The following is a 19,698-nucleotide window of genomic DNA, read 5'->3' as shown; positions in this document are numbered from 1 at the left end:
ACATACTGGTAGTGAAATATAAATTCCTAAATAGGTGACCTCTGAGACAGTGATTACATTTTCACGAGGATCTTCACCAACATAAAGAATCTGGGTCTTGGAAATGTTTAGCTTATAATCAGAGAATGAACTGAATCAGGCCGCCAATTCATCAATAGCTGGTAGTGCGTTACCTATATCCCTAGTGATAACAACAATGTCATCCGCATAGGCAAGGGCTCTATAATCTATATGACATAAATGAATAGGTTTAATATTTTAGCTACATTTAGATTTTTTTTTAAAAATCAATATATAAGGCAAATAAAAGTGGCGAACACGGACACCCTTGCCGTGTGCCGCGAAGAGATTGAGAACAAGGCAGTTGGGGAAGAATAGAGAACCTTCAGGGCAAATAACATTCTAGGACCGAATCCCTTCAATCCTAGAACGTCCCACATATATGTCCAGGAAACCCTGTCGAATGCCTTTTCGGCATCCAACAGAGTTACCCCCATAGTAGAATTAGTTGCTTGTACCCAATCCACAAGAGCGATCAATCACCGAACATGATCAGCTGTGTCACGTTCAGTTATGAATCCATGCTGGAACTCTGACACAAGAGATGAAATTATGCCGGATAAACGCAATACTATAATCTTTGAGTATATTTTGCTATGGGCGTTGATAAGCGAGATAGGCCTATATGAGGAGGGCATCAAAGGTGGTTTATCTTTTTTTAGAAAAATTGTGATCATGGAATTCCACAAGGACAAAGGTGCATTGCCCTTCTGAGCTTCCAAAAAGACTGCCATGAGTTCTTCTTTCAAAACCTGTCTAAAAACCCTGAAGAATTCAAGAGGAATGCCGTCAGGGCCTACCGTCTGACCAACAGCCAATGATAATAAAGCTGCCTCCACTTTTTCCCATATGATGACTGTATCTAATTCTTCAGTCTGCACGGGTGTTAATATAGGAGTTTCAATACCAGCACTAAAATCCATTACGTTATCCTCACTACCACATGTAATCTCCTCCATATACAGCTTACTATAAAATTTACGAAAAACCTCTGAAACTTCTGCAGGTCTGTCGTAAATTTGCCCTGACTCATCCTGGATACTATCTATCCTTTTGGCGACCTCTTTCTGACGCAGCCTTTTTGGCAGTATTCTACCCGAATGTTCTCCTACCTCATAAATCTCTGATCTGTATACTGCAGTTTGTCCGGCTAGCTTTGTAGCAAAGTTCTGATATAGCTTCATCTTTTGAGTGCCTAAGTCGCTCAGAATTTGATCAGTATCCTGACCACTGCCTCATGGAGTTTCTTCGTCTCAACAGCAAGCACTTCTCGTGTTTCCCGTTGTTTATTGATTGAGTAACTTAATGTTTCTCCCCGAACCCCTGCTTAAAAGCATCCCACACCATATGGGCGGTAGCAGATCCGTGATTAATTTAAAAAAATTCAACTATCCATTTTCCCATTTGTTCGACATACAGTGGATCAACTAATAATTTTCGCTCAAAAGTCCAGGCCCTCAAGGGAGTGCTAAAATTAACATCTAGCTCTAAAATAATAGGATTGTGGTCAGAGATAATTTTAGGCAGAATAGCAAACCTGGCTTTGTTAACATATCCAACAGTAATGAAAAAATAGTCTCTGCGGACATGTTTTTGATGAGGAGTGGGAAAAAAAGGTACTCCCAGGAGCTCCCATTCCCTTCAAGTAACCAACATCAACTAGCTCAAACTCTTTAATAGCTCCTCTGGTAGCACTAAAAACTTTGTTTTTCTTCCCTTCATAGATGTAATCACTTGTTAGGTCCACCTTCCCTTCCAAATGTAGAATAAAATCTCCACATAAAATTTAGGGAGATGGCCAGGCCGCAAGTTCAATACTAAGCTGATTCATCATATCTGGGTCATCTAAATTTGGGCCGTAAGTTGGTACAAATGGTCCAAAAAAGGCCTTCCAGACACAACTCAATATTCACCTAGCGACCGAAGGAATCTTCTTCTACAAGCTTATATGTCCCCCAACCATATCTTTTCAAAGCAGCCACGCCTCTTGTTGTTGTACCTTGTCGTGTACACCCAACTAATTCCATACCCAAATCTTTAAACCAGCTCCTATTATTCCATGCAATATAGGTCTCCTGTACACACAGTAGATCAACTCTCACGGAAGTAAGAATTTGAGCCATTATCCCTCTTTTTTTCCTTTCATTTAGCCCACAAATATTCCAAGAACAAACCGTAAATTTACCCATTCTTGTAATTGAAATGGTTAAACAGAGCTAAAACATAATTACTGGCCACAATACTATTTGGCACTACTAAGACAGAATATGCAATTGTAAAGTCTTTCTTAATCAAGTTATGGCTGCAATTTACGCTTAATAATACTTCTCTACTATTCCTTGCCCACCCTTCCTACCCCGAAAACCACCCTCACCCACCCAAAAACCCACCCAAATGAGGCAAAGGGACTGAATAGTCCCCATTGGTGATGGAGAGAAAGGCTAGTTGCCCTTTCACCGGTCAGCCCTACCCCCTGGCATAAAAAGATCGAAAAACGCAATAAAGATTTATCTATACAATGATCACAGATCATGTCATCACGCTAAATTGTATCTAGAAAGTCCTTAGCAGAAATCTCAGACACAAAAAATTGTGTTTTCTCCTTATGAATAATTTTAAGCTTGGAGGGATCAAGTAAGTATGCCTGTGCTCCCTCAGCTTGAAACAATGGTATATGTTGCCTCAAATCCCACCTCTCCTGCACCGTGGCCTGGCAATAATCTGGGCGTAATTTTTTTTTGACTCCCTTCCCCTTTCTCTTGTGGTCTGGCCTAGCTAAATTATATAAGGCTTCTCGTGGCAAAAAGTTATTTAAACAGATCAATATAGCTCTGGGCTTCCCATCAGATGGCCTAGTACCATTCCGCTTATGGAAGGAGAATCAGTGCACTCTTTGTAGTTCAACCTCCCATCTCCATTGGGTTAGTTCAGGGAAGGCTTCTGAGAACAGCTCCACAATAAATTGTTGAATGTCACTGCCTTCCGCTCCTTCCGGGATGCCAAGCACTCGCAAATTGTTCCTTCTGGATCAGTTCTCAAGATCAATTAGCTTCCAGTAAATGTCATCCCTAAGAGCGTTGAGGAAAGAGGCTTCCGTTTTCTGCTGCACCATTTCAACCTCAAATAAGGAAATTCTGGCTTCCGCCTCCCCGATCCGAGCGGACATCTCATTAGAAGTCTTGACAACTCGGCACACCATGTTTTGTAGCTTGCGCACCCCCCCTTGCATCCGCAAGCCTTCAGCTTTTGTCTCCTCACGGTGCAACATGATAGCTTGATAGATAGTGGCTGATTTCACTCTCAATACTCTCAATATGATCTTCCAGACAAGTATGTATGTTCCCGACCCTGGATTCTGACTCAGCAGAAGAATGACCCAAAATGGGGGATCCATCATTTCCAAGACATTCTCTGGAGTGAGAATTAGACAAGCCCATTGCTTCTCTCGTTTTACGCACTGTGCTTTTTCCCTCTGTTATTGACAGACTATTTTCATAGTTCTCCAGAGGAGCTCAGCTTTTTAAACTTCTATCATCTAGCCAGTCACCTTCAGCACTCTCAATGTCAGAGGTATTGGAAAGGTCAGACAAAGAATAAAATGTACTTGCTGAGTCTCCGGAGTCTGCCTCAATAGTTACTTCACTTATAGTCCCAGCACTTTGAAGAATTTTATCTAGCTTAGCACCAGCCCCTGCTGTTGATATAGCCCACTGGCTACCTAGTGCGGTCCCTGATTTTCCTGAGAATGAAAGAGAAGATACAGCCATTTCTAAATGGATGGTTGCAATATCACCCTCGGCAAAAATATCAGTATCAGCATTAACAATATTATTCCCAATTTCCTCCAAAGTCTCCCTTTTTCATGAAGAGAAGAGTCTGCCTTTTATAATAGTTCATTTCTATCAGTTACTGGTTCAGGGTTAACATTAGGATTATCGCTTAGCTGAGTACTTTGTTGAGTGTTCACTTCAGTCTGGGCAAAAGTCTTACCTTTGAGATGTGTTCTCTTTTTAAATATCCCGTGGATTTTTACCTTAGCACCCGACCTCCTCCTTGTCCTAGCAGGGGGCCGGGAGGATGATGTATCCCCTTGCACAGAATTTGAAATTCCAGGAGTGCCAACATCCATGTTGTTCGTAATAGGAGTCGCCAAGTAATCTGGATTTTCAAGGGGTCCACCTGTAGCGGCGGCCGCCGCCCGTGTCTTTGGCCCCTTCGTTGTAGTGCTGCTGGCATTCTTGGGTGCCATTGAAACTGCCACACGAATCTAGCCCAGGTCTTCTGAGCGATCCGTCGTCCGAGCAGCGGTTACCGGTGTTCCAAGCTTTGGAGACTGGAAGCCGACGGAAACCCTCCGATGTCCGTGTTGACTCTTCGCAAGGCATACGGGGGAAGGCAGGCGCCAATGGACCCGCCGAAGATGAAATAAATCCAGCAGCATAACCACCTTAGCAGTTAAAGCAGTAGCTGCCGCTGTCTATTACCGTTCCCTCCATTTTTAATACCGCGAACTGCCAAGGAAGAAAAGGGGTGATTGACGGCGGAGAGCTCACATCGCCTGCCTCACTCGGACACAGCTGTGTCCGCCATCTGGCTTCTTTAGGGTGCATTTTTAATAAAGCGGTAATATTAGTACTACCCAAACCAGGAAAAGATACATTACTTTGTAGTAGCTATCATCCCATATCACTTCTCAACTGTGATATTACAATGTTAGCCAGTCTCCTGGCCTCTTGTCGTCGGAAAATTCTGCCCTCCCTGATTCATCACACACAGGTAGGATTTGTGCCTGGACGCTCGTCTAGGAATCACCTGTGTACTTTGGCACACACACTCCACTCTGCCAGATCCCTTTGGGATGATGTTTTGGCATTATCACTTGAGGCTGAAAAGGCATTTGATTGTGTGGAATGGCAGTATCTCTTCAAAGTCTTAGAGCGATTTGGTTTGGGAAACCAATTTATAGATAAAATAAAGCTACTATACGAACATCCTACTGCTCAAGTTAACGGTGGTGGTTTCATCTCAGATCCATTTTCAATTTGCAGAGGGACTCGTCAGGGTTGTCCCATTTCTTCTCTCTTATTCCTCTTAGCTTTCGAACCTCTAGCAGCAGCAATTTGTCAATCAGACAATATTGTAGGCATTCCTCTTCCGGTGTGAGACTCTAAACTTTACCTTTATGTTGATGACATACTACTCACTATTCCTGATTTGTCTGGATCTCTAGCATCATCGCGTAAAATCATAGAAGAATTCTCCTCCTTTTCCAGATACAAAATGACTGGGTTAAGAGTGAAGCACTTCCCTTATCAGATGGAACCACCAAAACAGCTATACAACGTTTTCCCTTTCACTGGCAACATTCACGTTTAAAATACCTGGGTACTCTAGCATATAAAGGAACAGAAGGGAGGGTTGCAGACAATTTATGTCTTTAATTACCCAGATGCAGCATGATTTTGAGAAGTGTAAGATATTGAGATTCTCTATGTGGGGTAGAGTTCATGCTGTGAAAATAGTCTCACTTCACCGTTTCACTTACACCCTAGGAATGCTCCCTCTTCAGATTCCTTTATCCACGTTGCGCCTTACAGATTCTAAGATGAAATCTTTTATCTGGGGATCTACAAAACCTCCTTTAGCTGTGAATAAATTGAAAGTACATCACTCTAATGGAGGTCTGAGTCTCCCATTGATAGAGTACTATACTATGGCATTACAGCTATCTCAAATAACACATGTTAACAGAAAAATCCAAAACACCACAATGGGTTCATGTAGAAAGGCACCTATTATATGCAGAACTGGGTATTGTGCCTATGCGATAGGTACAAGTCACCTTGATTCTCATAATCCACTGCTTTCTGCAGTGCGCAAAACATGGAAGAGGGCACATTGTTTATTGGGGTTTAATCCGCGTAAACATGAGAAAGCCCCAATATGGAATAACACAGGTATATTTATTAAAGGGAAAAATTTATCCTGGTTCCAATGGAAAGCAGCAGGTATTCTCACTTTAGATCAGCTTCTGCATGATGGTGAACTCAAATCTTTTGCACAAATGACAGACGAGTTTAACCTTCCATCGTATCAAGCAGCAAATTACACAAAACTTAATACCTGCCTTAATAAAGTTCTAGGACCATATCCATGGTTGCTGCAAACTTCACCAGTAGTGTCCTACCTACATATTTGGGGGAATCATGAGGGAGATACATCTGGCTTGAACAAAACATTTACATTACACTTATTCTCAAAACCCTCATCACATGATCTTTGTATCAAATGGCAAACATGTTTATCGGTCTCTTATAAAGACAAGGAATGGATGGATTTGTTAGAAAATTTAGATAGAGAGGTTCGAGAGTCTAGAATAAAATGTTGCCTGTTTAAAATTCTACAAGACTGGCATTGGTCACCGGTGAAATTAAATAAAGCAGGATTACTTCCAAATACTAAATGCTGGAGATGTGATGCTCTTGGCTGCGACATAGTTCACATTATTTGCAACTGCCCTATGGTTCAATCCTATTGGTCTTATATAAATCAGGTTTTACATAATACTATACCTTTATGCTTACCGTTAACACCAGCTACCATTCTTCTGCATGATTTACTAAACTTCCAGAATCTTTCAATGCCACATTGCCAACATTTGAATACTGTATTGGCCACAGCTAAATATGTACACTAAGACAGTGCAAATCTCTGACTCCACCATCTCAAGAGTCTTGGTTGGTAGCCATGATTCAGACTGCCTCATATGAGAAAGTCATTTATAATTTAGATGATCAGACAGATCTATTTAAACAAGTTTGGGCTCCCTTTTTGCAAACAGACGACAATTATTTAATAAACAGCATTGCTTACCCTGTACTGGATATTACAACAAATTAGTCTATTTATGATATCTATTATTCTGTCTTCATTGCCTTCTTTTCTTTTGATACTGTTTCTATACTTCATTTACCATTTCTAATATGTTGTTGTAGGCTAGAGTAATATAGCCAGGAGGGTTTGGTGGATATAATTCATATATTGTAGTCCCACAATTATTTATAGGGGACAATATATAGTATATTATATTATTATTATCTATATATTTATTCCTTTTTACTTGTTTTCTTAATATGTAATGGAATGTAATTTAATAATTTAATAATGTAATGATTCAACAACTCGACTCAACAATATATCAACCTTTCTAGATCGTATTGTTTAATCTTTTAATACTTTAATCTTCATTAATCATGATTATTCTTTATTGAATATTTAGGATTAATCTACTATAATATCCTGCGTTATTTGATCACATTTAGATTTATATATTTCATATTCCCTATTAATATATTACTTAATTTATATTAAAATTAATTTGTTTGTTCATTTATCAAACATATATCAGATATAATGCTATGTATGCCTTAATGAAACTAGTTTATTAATCTGTACATTTACTAAGATCTAGCTTCGGCAATTGTTTTAGAGAATATTGTATTGTATTTTGTAAAATGCTAATAGAAAATTTAACACATATTGGCGCTCCGATATGTATGGCATCCGATGAGCTGCTTGTATTACATTTGAAGCATATTTACCATCAGAATGATACAAATTGAATATGAAATTCCAAAATCCCTTGGAGTCATGAGTTTTTGAAAACATGATTAGGTCATCCCACCATTGTCCTCTGTCCCAGCATTTTACCTTTTCTTTTTTCGTTTTATTAGACTCCCAACACCTATTACCTTTTCTAGTTCTCCTGTGGCTTTGTAAGGGTATTTTTGTTTTATTTCCATTTAAATAGGGTAACTTGGGGATGTTTTCCCTCTCGTTTCATTCAATAATAACATCTTCCTGTAGCAGTGGAGGTGTAATTAAATTATAATCTATGTCAGAGCAGCATCAAGAAAGGAAGTGAATTTATTTGTAATACGCGATATGCATTATACTTAAATTTGATTGGCTACCTCGTTCTTTGTACAATTATAGCAATGGTAGGAAAGTAAGTGTTAATTTCTTAGTCATATGACTACTGAGAATAAACAAGTAGATTTAAAGAATGCTAAATGGAGCTTCCGGTTGAGTCATTAAATTAATCAATTTCTGATGTGGAGCGAAGCAGCCTTATAATGCAACTTAAGGGGGCAAACATGCAAGGTACAGTGGTGATGCACCTAACACCCACACCCTATCCCTTTCATTATGGTAGTGGTTTACCCCACCTCCTGCCTGACAAGAAATGAGGACGAAAAGGTATTTGTTCCTAACTTCTGCCATTCATAATTAATGGGTTTCCTTCTGTGTTGTATGAAGTTCACCTGTACACAAATAGGAGAGAACAAGTATGTGTGGAGTTCTACACCTCCACCGGAATGTACCATCCCAAAAACAGATGCTACAGGACACCTGGAAGGCCACGCCTCACACATCTTTCCAGGCATACTACTGCACCTGTCATGTGAGTTTATAAAGGTTGCCCTTTCCCTCTGTGTAGAATTATATGCAAAATGTAATTCAGACCTTAAGTATGAACTACTAAACCAGTGTTTAACTTGTAAATAAGTGCCAGGGCCCTTGTAAGGAGGACACTGCAGCTTACAGCACCCATTACCCCTACCAGTGCTGCCAGTGTCAGTAGAAACACAACTACTTACCATCATACACCTACATGTGTGTGACATTTTAGACTACTCCTGGCCCCCGAAGCTATAAGAATGGCTTGGACAGAAGGTATTAGTCATTGTTAATGTGTACTGAATTAATAAACTACTGTTGCTGCTCTGATCTCTAAATTAGACAAACATCTCCACCATGTGGAACACTGTTATAAGTGCAGGAGGAAACTACCAGCTCATGTGTGTCATTTACTAATGCGGGTGTATACCTTCTCATAGCAGAGTAATGTGAAATAGTAAGGCCATTTAGGCCAATAGTAAGGGCCTTTATACCTGACAGGATTTCTATTATGAATTTCTGGCAGCCATAAACTAAGGAAATTTTGTCAACATAATTTCACCACCGAAACTTCCTTTGCGAATTGAGTTCTGTTTCACTTCTTATTGGACACAAGTACAGTAGCTTAAGATGTGTGGTATGATCCAGGGCTGGTGTTACAGCGGTGCGACCAATGCGGCTGCCCTGGGCGCTGACCTGGATGGGTGAGCTGACCTGGAGAGGGGGAGCTGACCTGAGCTAGGGGGTGGGGGGATCAACGTGTTCAGCAATAACTTATGATTCAGAAGCACCTGCCGCAGAGTTACTTGTGTGTTCGGCTATCAGGCAACAAAAGAATGACTAGTGATGAAGAATGATGTTGTGATGAACATTCCTGTTAAGAGAGAGAGAGATCAGAATTTTTTTCAATTGTCAGTTTTGATTCGACATAAAGTAGCACAGAGGGTTAATGTGCCTGCTGCAAAGAACAGATCTGTATTTTATGTGGATAGCTGAGTGGATTAGTAAAACCACCCTTTACCAGTGCTTTCAAACAAATTTAATGTATGTGAGAGATGGTCTTTGGAGAGATGAGGGGCACTTTTGCCAGATGGTAGTGAGGAAATTCGAGTAGGAGATCATGGGGATTGGGGGCTGACAAAAAATATTGCCTCACCAGGTGCCACCAGCGCGAAACATGACTCTGGTATGATCTTTTAGAGATATAGCCCAATAGTTAAAAGCTGGAAGATCTGATTTCAAATTCTGCCTCCCACATGACCAAATTGTGTGAAACTGACACTTCTTTCGCTCCCTTGTTTGACAAAATCGGGAGCACCTAGAACTCATTCAATTTGAAGTTCAGGCAGGGAGAGCACCATTACAGGCCTCATATTGTAATGAGTTATCTAGAAAGACTCTTTCAATGTGGTGTGGAGAAAGATTTGTCTAAGTCCCCGATTTTTAAAGTTATGGCTATATTCCAATCCCTGTGCAAACAGGTGTTTACACAAGGATCAGAATTACACGTTGTGTGCTTATTATAACACCCTTGCAGGCCCGTAAAAAAGGCAGCACCTGATCAATGTAACGTGGTAAATACCAATTGTGCATGTTATGATCATGTGCAAATTAAAACACAGAATAGGTAGTATTTACCACATCACTCAGAGGTAATTCTATTTACCATGTGTGGTAAGTACCTCACCTATTCTGCCGACATTGTAATGAAGGATTGAATGTTACCTTTACAGCATTGATTTTTACAACACAATTTTCCCAAAATATGAGGCAGAAATTCTTAGGTTTTGGATGAATGGATGGATAGCTCAGAAAACATCCCGGATTAATCCAATACTTCCGAGTCTGCTATAGTATCCAGAAGCATTATATTTTTCAGCTCAAAGCATGTATATACAATGGATGCACTAAAGTCATACATCTGTCCCACAAGAGGAGCAGTTCTGTATACTGGGTGCCCAGTGCTGTTCCTGGGCTAATTATTAGCCCATAAAATGCTTGTGCCTGAAAAGAGAACAAATTGCGACTAATAAAATATAATGGAGGCTCATCTGTTGTTGTTTCCTGGCTGAAAAGGTTAAATGTAAATGTACAGCCATCATATAACAAAGTATGACAAGCTGGGCTAGATTCTATGTCAGGACCGGAGGCTTCAGATTATGCTTATCTCTCTTCGCTTTGTTATCATTCAAAAAACACAGCAGCCAGAAAGATAAACAACCTAGCATCAACAAAGAAAAAACTACAACTCCCTACAACCAGGGAGGTTTGTGAGTCCATAGTCCTTCCACCATTTCCAGCACTCGCAGTACATAATCCCATGTTTGTTTTTCCTCTTCCTCTTTCTTCGCTGCTTCGCAGCCAGTTAAGTTCTCTATTGTTATTTCTCTGTTTTGGGGCCTTGTTTTATAATTTGGTGTTCTTTGCGGATATTTTTTATTGCTTGTGTGTAATCGATTATTATCTGGCACTGCTTATTTTTTGCCTTGCAGATTCCCTCATAAGCCGCAGGAGCGTTTATTTCGTTCCTCACGTGGCTGGCCTCCTGCTAGTGCGGTATCTGATAAGACCGCTAGAGGGACTCGGCCCTCTCATTGCTCCCGGGGCGTCGCTCCTCACTGAGGAGCCGCGTGGCGAGAGTGGAGAGCTAACGCCTTGTCCCTGCATGCCTCTCCTTGACCCCCAGATTAATTGGATTCTATTTCCTGCTGTTCCTTGTGTTTCTAAAGTCTCAGCGGGGGTCCGTATTTGGGGTTTTAACCCATATTGTTGCACCCATACTGTTCACAAGTCCCGCTTTGGTTCTTTGCGCGCCAACGCGCCCTACCTTTTACCACGCATTTTGCGGTACACTTAGAGGGGGGCAGAAGGCCCGGTCTATTTATTGAGGGTCGTGCGCGTTTGGGGGTACGTGCAGCCCTTATTGTGACCCTTGGGGTTACCAAAATTTGTGCAGCCTGCCTATTCTTGTTGGGTTTTTATTCCTCACTTTCATTCCTGGTGCTCTGCACATATTATTGCTTATTTACGCTTGTTATTGGCCTGTTTTCCCGTAAGATCAATTGGAAATTAACTTTGGTTGGTGTTACTACTCAGGCAATGGAAAGCCACTCTGAGTACTACGAGGAAGAGGTTCAGGCTCATTTGCCCTGGGATGAGTTCTTTGAGGCGGTGGACACCTCAATTTATAGAGTTGTCAATGAGGTCGTTGGCCCACTGGAACAGCGTCTCTCGGAAACTCGAGGCAGTGCATGTGGATCCCTCTGCTTATTCTACCCAGCAGCCCGGGAAGAACCCTCCACCTACTAAAAAGCAGCGCCTTGAAGGGGTGGACGTGGATGTTTTTGCATGCCTTAAGTCAGCTTTTATGGCCTTGGTGGCACCTTCTGTCCCTCCGGCTCCGCCGACGGACGTCCTGCAGGAACCCCTGGAGCCCCCATCCCCTGCGATGGACGATGATGGCACGCAGGGGGATACCGACAATGAGGCGGGGTCTTCACGGCCTTGGCGTATGTCAGCGACCCCTTCAACCTCCACTGCTATAGCACAGGAGGATTCTGACATGCTCAACCCCGATGAAATTATGCCCCTTCGTTCGGCGGCGTGGGTTCCTAGCGATAAGGTCACCAGATTTGTGGCTAGCAGGCTCCGGAAGCCCCTGGAGAAAGAAGCTAGAGGATGTCTTCGTGCAGAGTGCCCCAGACCCTCGTTGTAGAATAAGATTGCGCTCACACCGGAGCTAGATCCCAAAATGGCTACATTTATGGCTAAGTTCACAAAAGATCCAAAGAAGGGCCTTGACAGGTCCTGACGATCCTGTCAAGATAAATTACTCGATGCCATCGGTCCAATGACAAAAATACCGGACATGGCTGAAGAGGCGAAGGTCTCGGGGTCCCCCATTTCTCCTGAAGTTCTTTATAATTGGGCCCAGCGTGCTATCATCTTTATGGACAACGCTAATTGTGCTCTGTCCTCCGAGCGCCATCGCTCTCTATTGTTTAAATTAGTTCCCAAACTAGGTGATCTGGCCTCCTCGGAGGCAGGAGCTGTAGCACAGGGGGGCCTTTTTGGCAACCCCTTTATTAAAAAGCTGGAGAAATTCGACTCGACTTTCACTTCACTGGACAAAGCCCAGTCTAGTATGAAAAAGGTCTTTAACCAGCGGGTTTTCTGTGGGGCTGGGCGAGGCAGGGGCCGCTCTCCCGGCCGCGGATTCCAGCAATACTCCGGCAGGGGACAAGGCTCTGTACACGGACAATATAGTACTTCCGCAAACTATACTAACTTCTATCCAATGCGAGGACTATGGTTCCGAGAACACGGAGATTACAAGACCAACTCCCAACAATCTCAACGGTAAGTGTGCTACCAGCAGCTCAAGTGCGCCTTGGGGGTCAGCTAGCGGACTTTCGGGGCGCTTGGGCAGCCATAACTTCAGACGCATGGGTTCTTCAGACCATTTAGAGCTTTCATATAGAGTTTCATGGGGACCCTCGACAAGAGGCTCTCCCTCGACCGATCTCTTTCAGCGCCGTAGATGTTCAGTTGATTGACGAAGAGGTCTCTGAGCTGCTCCGCAAAGTGGCCATTTGCCGATCAACGATACATCCCCATGGGTTCCTCAGCAACATTTTCTTGGTGGACAAGGCCGGCGGTGGCCAACGTCTGGTTATGAACCTCAGGGACTTCAACGGCTGGTTGGTTTATCGTCATTTCAAAATGGAAGGAATCCATTTTCTCCGCGACATTCTCCTGCCGTCCGACTGGATGGTCCGCCTAGACTTGAAAGATGCCTATCTGGTGGTGCCCATCCATCCGCCGCATCATCGGTTTTTGCAGTTCTGCTGGAAGGGCTTTGTGTTCAAATTCCCCGCCCTTCCGTTCGGTCTGTCTTCAGAGCCATGGTATTTCACCAAGGTGCTTCATCCAGCGGTGGAGTTCCTCTGCGCTCAGGGCATTCGCATGTTCGTTAACTTGGACGATTTACTTCTTATGGTGCAGTGTCCTCGGACCCTTGCCTCCCAGCTCCAGCAGACGGTGCTTCTGCTGCAAGGCCTGGGGTTCGTGATCAACAAGGCCAAATCCGTCCTGCAATCTTCCCAGATATAATCTTTCTTGGCTTTGTGATAGACTCTGTTCAGGGGACTCTAAGTCTCCCATCTCGGAAAATGGCAAAAATTCATCACGAGATGCGCCAAACGATTTCAAAATCCCACATTTCTTTACGACAACTGGCCTGGGTGGTGGACCTTCTTTCCTCATCGATTCAGGCGATCTTTCCAGGGCCCCTACACTTCCGGGCGCTCCAACGCCTCAAGGCATTGCATCTGAGGAGGGGAAGTCTTACGACCATATATTTCCCTCTCGGATGAAGCCAGGGAAGAGATAACGTGATGGTTGTCCCACATGGAGGCTTGGAATGGGCGTGCGATTTTCAGCTCAATTCCGGATCTGGTCATCAAATCTGACACCAGTCTCTCTGGCTGGGGCGTGCGATGCAGGGATTTCTTATCTTATCTTAAAGGGGTTTTGTATAGCGCTCTGTCACCATAAGTTTCCTGGCGCTGATTGAGTGCTGAGAGGTGTAGGCGTGGGGGTCTAGCCAGACTGTGTGAAAAGGCAAGTTTTCAGGAGTTTTCTGAATTCCAAAAGAGAGTTGGAAGATTTGAGCGAGAGGGGCACCGGAGGAGTGTGGTCTGCAGACGAGCAGAACCTCCACATCAATTGTCTAGAACTGTTAGCAGGGTCCTTTGCAGTACGATGTTGGACCAGGGACAGAGCGCAATCCTGTGTCCTTCTGAAGATGGAGAACGTCTCTACGGTCCATTAAGTAAATCGTTTGGGAGGCTCACGTTCGCGGGATCTGGCGAATTTAGGAAAAGATTTCTGGACTTTCTGTCTGGATCATGACATTTCGGTCACAGCGGAGTATCTCCCCGGGCCAAACCAACCAGATCGCGGACTGGCATTCACACAATTTGTACGATACCAGTCTCTGGAAGTTGGATCTCCATATCTTTCAATGGGTCCAGTCTCTATGGGGCCCATTCTCAGTGGACCTCTTTGCCTCCTGCTTGGACAATCAGATCCCCTGGTTCTTCAGTTGGAGACCGGATCCAATGGCAGTGGCCACGGATGCCTTCCTTCAGGATTGGACCACGGAGATCGATATGCGTTCCCTCCACTTTCAATTATAACAAGAGCAGCAGTCCAAATCTGCTGTCAAGAGGCGGAAGTGTTCATGGTAAGACCTTGTTGGAGGTCTCAAGTTTGGTTTCCCATTCTTCTGGAACTTTCTTGGGATTTTCCAATCCTACTCCCCCGGTATCCTCACCTACTTCTGAACCCGTAGGGGATGCCACACCATCTAATCGCGCAGGGACAACTCCGTCTTATGGTGTGGCGGCTTTCAGGCAGCGTTGGTCACTGCCAGGTCTTTCGGAGCCGGCTGCAACCCTTTTATCAAAGGCTTGGGCAGACAGCATCACGAAACGTTATAGGTCCGCTTGGACAAGACGGATTCGCTGGTGTTTTCGAAGGGATTTGGATCCCGTGGTCGCGGACGTCATGCATGTCTTGAATTTTCTGGTGTATTTGGTGTGTGATGGGCTGGCGTATCGCTCAATAAAAGCAATTTGTTCGGCGATTTCCGCGGGTCATGTCCCACTCGATGGGAAACCGATTGGGGAGTACCCTTTAGTCTGTAGACTCTTACGTGGTATCCGGTTGTCCTTGCCTCCAGAGCCTTGGTATTTGGTCCTTTGGGATGTTAATTTATTTCTGAACCTCTTTTTATCTTTGCCACCCAATAAATATCTTTTTTTGAAGGAATTATCCTCAAAAATGGCTACGCTGCTGTTTGGTCTCCTGCAGGAGAGTTTCGGATGTCCGTGCGTTGGACATCTCGGCGAGAACATTTTTGCCAGAGGGAGTAGTTTTTACAATAGGGCGCCATACCAAGTCTCATACCCGAATGGTGTCATACCCCGATTTTTGGGAAACTCTGAAGTTGTGCGTGGTAGATTGTCTCAAGACCAATGAAGACTTGACCCCAGAATTTCATCCTCCGGGCGAACAACAACTCTTGATAGCACTCAGGAAACTACACAAGGCTGTGTCTTCTCCTACAATTGCAAGATGGGTGCGTTGGGTCATGCAAGAAGTGGGCATTGATACAAAACAGTTTGGTGCTCATTCCACTAGAGGAGCCATGGCCTCTAAGGCATTTGTGTTGGGGGCGTGCCTGGAGGATTTGATGCGAGCAGCGGATTGGTCTTCGGACTCTAGATTCAAAAGGTTTTATTTTAAACCGCTTTGGATGTGGCTCAGTAGGTAGTAAGTAAGCTTAAACTAGCATAATCTGAAGTCTCCGGTCCTGAAATAGAATGGGAATTTGCCAAGCAGTGTGACGGTAAGTTCCAATACTAAGCATGGGCGAATTTTGCGAATCTCGCGTTCGCGAATTTTGCGGAATTGCGAACTCGCAATCCGCAAAATCCGCGAATTCCCGCAAATTTGCGGATTTTTTTTTTTTTGTGTTCGCGCGTGTTTCTGCCAGTTCGCGAGGGTTTTTACAATTTCGCAATTTGCGAACTTACCTGTCGGGTCGCAAGTTTTGCGAACTTGTTGTTTCTACGTGTCCAGCCTGTTTGAGACACTCTTCTTCATCACTGCCACTCTCTGTCACCACTGCCACTCTCTGACTACTCATGCCACCCTCTGGCCCTCCCATGCCACCCTCTGTTTCATCACCACACCCTCTGGTTGTCCAGTGTACATTATTTTCGGCAAAGCAAAGCACACCTTCCCTGCCTCAAGTGACCTGAATTAATTTGGGGCTGATTAATGTGTCACAGAATATTTTTTTAGCTGGCACCTGCTTCCTTAGTGCTTCCTGATTAGTGATCTTTTGCACTTGCTAAGTGCTTTCATTGTTGCAAAATTAGTTACAACACCTGCCCTGCCCCAACTGACAATAATGAATTAGGGGCTGATTAATGGATTTTAACTTCCAGCCTGGCTCCTGCTTGTCTCCCTTAGCTGTAATTCAGGACCTTTGTGGCATATGTGTAACTATTCTGAGGTTCAGAGCAGGGTCACATAATAGTTGCAACTGGCAACTGAACTCTGGAGGGGCCCCTCAGGAAGCACTACAGGAAATGGCTACTAATGATGAGCCTGAACTCTTGAACCTGGTAAGTAGTTTCAGTTTTGCTAAGATCGTATTTCTGCAATTTAGCACTTACTCGCGGGGTGCGAAGTTGTACTGGCAAGCCGCGAACTCACGCGAACAGTGCGAGCAAGCCATAAAATCCGCTGCTCGCGGATTTGCGGGAGATTCGCGGATCTCGCGGATTGCGAATTTACCGAAAATCCACAAAATCCGCGAGCGAAACGGATTTTCCGCCCATGCTTAGTAAGGACACGGAGGCGAGGATTATCCCACCAGGATCACGAATGTGCGAACCCACCCATACTGTTAAGTAAGCACTTTTTGGTGTCTTCTTGATGGTTTGTTAAGAATGTGCATCCAATCTTGGTTCTATACGGTCGTTCTTGTGACATTTTGCAGATTCTTTAAGTTCTTCAATGCCTGACCGTATTTTGTCCTTTCCAGGAAATGATGGATTGAAACAGGACCAGTGCTGATTGGGCATGACTCCAGCAAAGAAAGAGGAAGAGGAAAGACAAACATGGGACTATGTACTGCGAGTGCTGGAAATGGTGGAAGGACTATGGACTCACATACCTCCTTGGTTGTAGGGAGTTGTACTTTTTTCTTTGTTGATGATAGGTTGTTTATCTTTCTGGCTGTTGTGTTTTTTGAATGATAATAAAGGGAAGAGAGATAAGCATAATCCTCGCATCTGTGTCGTTAATAAAATTGGAACTTACCAACATACTGCTTGGCAAATCTGGATTCTTTGAGACAAAAACACATTTGGACATGAGGCAAGGAATAACAAACTTGTTAGGCTTGTTCCATTAACTTTAAATTACATTTTGGATGTGTCGGTGTAATAGAAACCCAGTAACTTGAGATTTCATGAACTGTTTCAATATAGGTTCATATGAACTTCTGGGAATGCCTTATTCGTGCAACCTCTTTGGTAGACGTTTAGGCTTATCTGACCCCTCTGTTCAGATGGGGGCGCTACTCCTTCTTCCTTTGACACAGACGAAATATTAACAATTTTCCTAGAGTGATTATTAGCAGCACCTGTAGACCAGTGTTTCACACAGTACACCTGAGAATTTGTCTTCAAAAGAGTAATCCTCATTTGCCCTAGTCTTCTTTTCATTTTTCTTTGGGGAGACTGGGATTTGAACCTGGATGAAGAAGAACTAAAACTGGAGTCTTTAACATGCCTGGTCTTTCTGGTGTTCTTGCCCATAATGATATCAAAATAGGACAGAAATCACTTTCCGTGCAAAACAAGCACTGCCCCTACATGCTTTCAGCGCACTCCTTAAATAGAGGAAAAAGAGCACTCTGCACAACTGAATACCATGCAAACATAGGACATTTGTGAAGAAGCAGAAATAATTGTGTTTATGAGCTCTGGAAACCATATAAAGAGCATGTCTTGTAACCAGCAACCTGTATTGTAAAACATACTACTAGAGTAAATTGTGAGATTACATAAAAAATAAAGAATGTTAGTATGTTTCTAAGAAATTAGAAAGCGCTAAAGTTCCCTTTGTCTGACACACTTTTTAGAGATAAGGAACTCTTTGGGGTAGACCTACACCAAGCCTCTGATCCACATCCCTTCCGAACATATATTTAAATCTTTTCATTTATTTTGGAATTATGATGTGGTAATTTGCCTTTGTCCCTTGTGAAATGTCGCAATTGTGCTCCATAGTACATCATGCTAAAAGTTAGTAAAGAAATTTGGACCAACCTCTGTACCTTTTTTATTGACCCGACCATGTTCTTGCTGTCCAAATGGAGCGCGCTCCCGAGGAAAGGTAGAGAAATCGGTCCCGGAGGAAGTTTGCTTGGTTGGCGGATGGATTTCCAGACCATGATGAAAATCAGCGAGAACAGGGTGAGAACTAAGGAAACAGTGATGCCTCCTCCCGCGTCCATCATTCGGATGAAATGTCCAAAGCCTGGCAGCAGCAATGTGTACTCCTGACTATCAAGAACTGTGTGTGCTTTCTCACCCTCTGGGCTGCATGACATAGTTTTATTGAACAATCACAGCCTATTTTCAACATGGCCTGTTTATCCGATCTTTCCACTTAACTAATGTTTAACTTTGAGAAGCAATACATCAACTTGAAAAGTATTCATTTAAATGCAGCACAAGTTGTGATTTCACTCTGTCCTATAACCTTAATCGTCCATACAAGCAAAGCCACGTTCACAGCAATGCAAACATGTCAGGACCTTACATGCATTACCCACCCATTCTCACGTTGGTCGTACTATAACCGCAAAAGTACGCAGCCAAAAATACAGGTAGGAATGCAAGAATTACATTTTATTTTGCAGAGTGTTGCATTGCTGTGAAGTTTGTGAGATTCACGTATTTATATTGAATGGTAGCTAGACACCTCAATGAATTGCACATACGTCTAGCAAGTTAGAGAAGAAGAGTCCTGGTTTTAATGAACACAAGGGAGGATCATATTATGCAATCTCTTTCCCTGCTGTTAATTGAATATTACTTTGAAAGCAGTACATTTCCCTTGAGTCTGCTTTCATGGGCAGAAAGTAACAACATCAAAAACATTCACTGATCCACCATACACAGGGGCGGTCCAACCAACATGTCTTCTTTTCTTGAGGATTGCGAGTTCAAGTCCTTGGAAAACGCGAAACTTAATGGAAATCTCATAGGCAGTCAAATCACTGCCTTTTTACTTTGGTGAACTTCCACGCAGAACATGTCATCCATTCACAAGAAATGTCTTTCTTCAAGCATATCGCCACCTGGCTCCTCATTGTCTGGATGTTCAAGATTGGCACTAGGAATAACCATAGAGAACATTTTACCACGATTATCAGGGCAGGCATACCTTTCAGCGGTGGGATAATATTCACATCATTTCTCTTTAATAAAATCAAGACTCTCCTTTGCCAATTGTATTAATAGACATTGTTACTATGTGTCCTTTGCAATTGTATTACTAAAAACCCATATTACGCAAGCTTATAGTATA

The 19,698-nt window shown here is 43.1% G+C and overlaps 1 protein-coding gene across 1 annotated transcript in view; it reads right to left on the bottom strand.

Moving 5' to 3' along the window:
- Positions 1-18,672, bottom strand: part of LOC147691982 (cytochrome P450 2F3-like) — an 889,810-nt gene extending 871,138 nt beyond the window's left edge. The window contains exon 1 of the mRNA XM_086938271.1: positions 18,440-18,672. Within this exon, the coding sequence (XP_086794397.1) occupies positions 18,440-18,622 (183 nt within the window). The 5' untranslated portion in view covers positions 18,623-18,672. The remainder of the gene's footprint in view (positions 1-18,439) is intronic.
- Positions 18,673-19,698: the final 1,026 nt, after the last annotated feature.

This window comes from Lissotriton vulgaris, chromosome 9 (genome assembly GCF_964263255.1).
Source record: "Lissotriton vulgaris chromosome 9, aLisVul1.2, whole genome shotgun sequence".
NCBI lineage: Eukaryota > Metazoa > Chordata > Amphibia > Caudata > Salamandridae > Lissotriton > Lissotriton vulgaris.
The sequence above is the reverse complement of the archived record's forward strand: the minus strand, read 5'-3'. Positions and strand labels throughout refer to the sequence as shown.